This window comes from Aplidium turbinatum, chromosome 17, assembly GCF_918807975.1.
Source record: "Aplidium turbinatum chromosome 17, kaAplTurb1.1, whole genome shotgun sequence".
Taxonomy (NCBI): Eukaryota; Metazoa; Chordata; class Ascidiacea; order Aplousobranchia; family Polyclinidae; genus Aplidium; species Aplidium turbinatum.
Genome location: NC_137488.1, coordinates 15,096,433 through 15,102,432, shown reverse-complemented (window position 1 = coordinate 15,102,432; position 6,000 = coordinate 15,096,433). Strand labels below are relative to the sequence as shown.

The 6,000-nt window shown below is 35.6% G+C and overlaps 1 protein-coding gene across 1 annotated transcript in view; it reads right to left on the bottom strand.

Moving 5' to 3' along the window:
* Window positions 1–1,302: 1,302 nt before the first annotated feature.
* The window catches only part of LOC145786234 (uncharacterized), a 30,880-nt gene continuing 26,182 nt past the window's right edge, over window positions 1,303–6,000 (bottom strand). Inside the window, exons 17-22 of the mRNA XM_082597876.1 lie at window positions 5,484–5,560; window positions 5,003–5,132; window positions 4,711–4,838; window positions 4,313–4,470; window positions 2,700–2,835; window positions 1,303–2,627 (exon numbers count right to left, since the gene is read on the bottom strand). Of these exons, the coding sequence (XP_082454002.1) occupies window positions 2,478–2,627; window positions 2,700–2,835; window positions 4,313–4,470; window positions 4,711–4,838; window positions 5,003–5,132; window positions 5,484–5,560 (779 nt within the window). The 3' untranslated portion in view covers window positions 1,303–2,477. The remainder of the gene's footprint in view (window positions 2,628–2,699; window positions 2,836–4,312; window positions 4,471–4,710; window positions 4,839–5,002; window positions 5,133–5,483; window positions 5,561–6,000) is intronic.

Genomic DNA, 6,000 nt, shown 5'->3' with positions numbered 1-6,000 from the left:
GCCGCCGAAGGGTTCAGAAACGGCCACCGAAAGTAAGCTCTGCTCGGCCGCAGGTAACTCGAGAAGGATACAAGTAACTATCGAGGGCTTTGTATGCGTATTGCGAAAGCAAAACTCGTTTTCTTCTTATCACCATCGGAGATTCGGCGAACCGCGGAGACAAGGCAGTTTAGTTTCACTGCAATGATTTTTGATGGGTGTGCGGCGCACACACCCTGAAAATGGGTGTGCGGCGCACACACCCTGCACAAATCAGTCAGTTTTTTGAAGTGCAGTACCCTACGACAAATAAACGTCCGACTTGCAAGCTACCGATTGTCGAACGAAATTACCACGTGCTTGATCAGAGCACACTCAAAATCGCGCAGGCACACACGCATTTGCATTGCAACAAACGACTCAAACCTGAGTCGAACAAACCAAAAAGTAGGCTAGTTTAAGGATCCAGAACGATCTTGATCGATAATTGCGCTCGGCCTTACCAATCGCCCCCCTAAACAGTAAAATCGCCCTCCAATTTCAAAAATTGTACAAATCGCCCCCGCAATGGCCAAAATCGCCCCTCGGGGGGCGATATCGCCCCCGTTGAAGAACACTGCCTTAAATCATCCCAGGCCCCTTAAATCATCCCAGGCTCGGGTCCAAAAGTACCTTCTGGACCTCCCCTGTAAACGCTACTGTAAGTAGGCCTTGGCACTTTAAGGCACGTGAAGATTATTTTGTTTTATAAACAACAAAGAAAACTACTATAGTCGTACATCAAGAGAATTAGGTTTGTTTATTCAACCATCCGAGTAAGTTATATTAATGAAGCATTTGCTGCGGTATACTTCAGACCAGTTAAGCTGCACAATTTCTTGCTGCAAAGTCTCCTGCGTCAGGCCATCATCATCATGGGTCTAATTAAAAATACAACATTATTCCTGCTTCTCGCTCTCATCAACGAGTGCACTAAATCCCCTTTTCCGCTAAGTTGGTAGTGGAACTGTGCACAATAACTTTGAGTGCTTAGATTGCTATTTTTAAGTCCTTTAAGAGCTCCGACCACAATTGAGCATGTTTTCCATGGTTAAATACACCATTCGCCTCATAAACGTATTGCAAAACAGCCTTTCGTTCTTTTGTAGTGTATACGTGAACAAATAGCATACTTCTAAATTATTAACCCAAACGAACACTAGTCGAAAAGATTGCGACTTGTGAAACTTTTCTTGTGAGAGCGAATCAAAACTAGCCCAAATTCGCAAGAAAACTGCGCAACTGGCAACCGTGAAACAAAGTCAACCACATTAAAAGATTGAATTGGCATGACGGAATCAAAGACATAAGGTTATTGCTGATTACAAATGGTTTATTTGAATTATTGCACACAAATATAAGTAAAAATGATTAGCATTTTCATCTGTATTACAATTTTTTTCATCCTTGCAAGTGCGTACCATCCCACTGAATCTAAAGCATTGTGCTGGACAATTGTAACGTAGCGTCATAACGCCAGTTAATTACGTACAGTATACGTAACCTTACGAAAATTGTAATGAAGCATCATAACGAAACGTATTGAAGTTTATCATCAATATTTAGTTTGCTTTTCAGTCACATGCTCAACTCGCTGTAGGTTTGTAAAACTTCTGCAGTCATTTTTCATAGCCTACGGTGCATTTTGTAACAGTGATTTTCTGAGATTGCGCTGTAGATTAAGGACATTAACTTACTGTATGCATTTTTTTGATAAATCAACACAACAGGAAAATAATTAACGTAACATAATTTAATTGAAGATGTACATACAGCAGTACCTGTGTGAAAACAGTTATAAGAAGCTGAAATATATGGAATTTAACAATGAACATTTAAAAAGTAGGCTACAATACAAAAAACCTAAAAAATGCAGCAACAAGGAAAAAGGCAGAATCGGAAAGCCACATAAAAGTACATTCAATGTCAATAAAAGGGACGCAATCAGAAATATAATTATCAAAGAAAGGGCAAGCTTCATATAGTCAGTAACCAGTAAGACTTTCAGGTAGGAAATGTGTTGATGATTAGGTAGAGTTAGTGGCCAATGAATTGGCTCAAATGCAACAGAAGAGCCAAGACCGAAGACGGCAAAATGAGCTTGACAATATTGATAACACTTGCAAGATGAATAATGATATTCGAAATGGCATGAAAGAAACAATAAAGACCATCCGATAACTGTGGCATGGGTGATTGATGATGACCGTGAATTAAAAAAACACCAATAACAAGTAGGCTAAACACACATATAGGAAACTAAAATCATACAATTTATGAGAGTATGTGATTAAAGAAATATTTCCAAACCCCGATTCAACGATATGCAATCATGGAATCTTAAAATTGTTTGGAACTTTAGCATTCATTGCCCACTTGAGACCATTTCCCAATCACATATCGTATCAAGTCGCACATTACGACAAACTGGCTGTAGAAAATCAGCACTGTATGAAGCTTTAGACAGTATTCTCATATTGTGAAGAGAGTGGAATTGAAGTTTCGTAGGCAGATGAATTTTGATGATCACGATTTCCGTTATTGAAAACAACTTCATACGTAGGAGCCAGGAACTCTTGCACCATATTGTGAAGTAGCATGTACTGCTTCTGAAAAATATGAAGATTAAAGGTTCATTTAAGAAAGTAAATTGGTTCACACTTCAGAAACTTGGGTTTTACCTCATTTTCAACCATCCCCATCCTTTGCATTCTAATTTGATAAACAATTCCAAAAATATCGACGGTTGAGTGTTCTTGCAAATGCTGCATTATGTGATCAATTGCTATGTAGCTTCCTGTTCTTCCTGCACCAGCGCTGGAAAAAGAATCAAGTTATGTAACATTTTTGTTGAAACAACGTGTGATTTTAAACAAAAGTTCTTTGACTGCCATTAAATGATTATAAAATAAGTAGGCTAACAAAACCTCGACTAGCAGGAAAAACAAGAAGATGAAAAAACATAATTTTAAAGTATAACTAATTGAATTGTAAATAATTGCATATAATTGACAAACAAATCAAATGTAGTTATTACTATCTGAAGCCTTTACAAATTGTTTCACCTAACGGATCATCAGAAGGTCTGCAAAAAACATGTAAACAGTAAAGAATCGATAATTCTGAAAAGATATTAAATATTACAACTGTAAATTAATCTGCCAAAAAAAACTCTAAACCTGTACTTCCTGAGAAGATATTAAATATTACAGCTGTAATTTAATCTGCAAAAAAACCTCTAAACCTGCATTCCTGAAAAGATATTAAATATTATAACCGTAATCCAATCTGCAGAAAAAAAACTCCAGAATTACTAAGGACAGCCTCCATCCGCCACGATAAAGTATCAATCAATTTGTCCCAATGGAAACCAAGCAACAATGATGGCAACATCTATGACATCACAAAGAAGCAAAATGCTTGTTATGATCGGCTTAACCTGTAGTAATCTGCACAGAATGAATAAAAATTGTTTTTAAACCTGTAAAAACCAAATGAGATTTATAACCTGTAAAAATCAAATGAAATTTAATTTTTTTTCAAAATTATAACCTGTAAAAATCCCAAGGAATTGTGATGATGTAACCTGTAGTGTCCTGAACAAATGAAATAAAATCCGTTTATAAATCTGTAAAAATTAAATGAGATTTATAGCCTGTAAAAATCAAATGAAATTTTAAAAAACCTGTGAAAATCAAAAGGAATTTATTTTATTTTGAAGTACTTGAGTTTAAATTTGTTTCTATGACGACATTTGCCGACCAGTTCCGAACGCTTGTTCAAAAGGTGGCCACTATCAGCCTTCAGAATGGCCAGCTTTTCAGCCAAACATAGGCCACAATTGTTGCTTGGTTTCCATTGGGACAAATTGATTGATACTTTATCGTGGCGGATGGAGGCTGTCCTTAGTAATTCTGGAGTTTTTTTTCTGCAGATTGGATTACGGTTATAATATTTAATATCTTTTCAGGAATGCAGGTTTAGAGGTTTTTTTTGCAGATTAAATTACAGCTGTAATATTTAATATCTTCTCAGGAAGTACAGGTTTAGAGTTTTTTTTGGCAGATTAATTTACAGTTGTAATATTTAATATCTTTTCAGAATTATCGATTCTTTACTGTTTACATGTTTTTTGCAGACCTTCTGATGATCCGTTAGGTGAAACAATTTGTAAAGGCTTCAGATAGTAATAACTACATTTGATTTAATTCGCTCTGCTTTGCCTTTTTGCTTGGCATTGAGCACTTTTTGTAGTATTAATAGTTTTCATTGTTTTAATTGACAAACAATGTACCTTGAATGAACAATGAAAGGTCCATTGTTGTCCACATCGCTGTCAACTCGACGTCCTACGAAGCGAGCAAATGTCATCAAATCTTCTGTACTTTCTGGCAAACCATGATCTGGCCAATGGAAGAAGTTGAATTGCTGAATACGACGATGGACTGATCCCTGCAAATCATTTTCTATATCTTTAAAAGAACCACAGATGCAGGATATGTTTCCCTAGTTTCACAATTGTTTGTTTCGATTTTGAAAAGCAAAAGTATTAAGCCACTAACCGTTACACTGTAATGTAAAAAATAAACAATTTTTTACTGCTTAAAGTTAGACGACATTAAAATGGAAAAAAATATAACTTTATCTAGTAATATGACATTTCAAGGCCATTCAAAATTCTTTCAACATTACTTTCACGATGTTAAATTCTCGGACACTCCACATTTCGTGCATTGACTTAGAAATCCAAGTGATGGTGAGATCACGTGACGTAAACGATTCTCCCTCACATGGCCAGTAAATGTCGCTTTTATGGTTTTCTATAATATAACATGGAATTATTTTAATAATGACACAATATGCAGTTACATAGATTTACTTTTGATTAGATTTACCTTTTGATAGATTTACATCAGTTAATTGTTTAGTTACTTGTGTTTTTTTTCTGTTTTGTTGAGTGTAACTTGATCTAGTTTAAACCCACCCAACTCGTCAGTTTGAGCGATCATCACAATGCTTCTGCAATTCTGCTCCCAGACAAGTCTCCAAAAGTCAGCTTTTGTTCCTGGAAGAGGTGCTTGTGTGGCAATGTAATCTCTACAACTTGATACCCCCTGTTTAAAAGCAATTATTTAATAATAAGCTGTAATAGGCTATGTGCTTAATTGTCCAACCACAAAGAAAATGTAAACTTTGACTTGGTGGTTTTGAAAAACATGTTCATTATGATATTCACCATACATTTTTAACGTTTAATACAGCTACTTCAAACCAATGCCCACTATTTCGCATTAGATTCGTTTGTTTGCTTTAGTTACTTGTCTTGCTGATATCTCAATGTGTGGTTTGTTTTTTGTGAAAGGGAGTGTCTCCCAAAAAGTACGTTGACTTCGCTTAAAATGTATTAACTTAAACAACACTTAAATCTACGCTGCAGTTTCTTATGTAACTAACATGATTCTTACCAAAATATGTGAAGCGTTGATGTAATCGGATCCAAGTTTATTATTCACTATGCTAAGCTTGACTCTGTTGCTGTCATCTGAAAGTAGATATTATTTCTCTGTGTGGAAAATATGTTTTCTTGCGATATCCGTGACTTCAATTAGTCAGGTACAAAATTAATATCAAGATATTGTCAGAAAAAATATTTTAGTTGTTGGTTGTTGGTTGTAGGAGGCTTATGCTTGAAGACTGAAGATGAAAATGAAGTAAAGTGTTTGGGTGATCAAGGAAGTCAAACTGCTGGACAAATACAATGCATGTCATATTAACTTACTTCTCATGATAAATTTAGCCTACACCATTTCGAAATGAGATTCTCTCAGTCTTCCATTACTTGGCCACACAACTGACAAGATTTTGATAATATATTTCAATTAGGATGATAAAACAAAAACAAGAGAGCACAATGCACATCTACACTATTGAATAGCTTGCACAATCAAGTATTGGTGACAAAGCAGACAAAATCTATTGCAT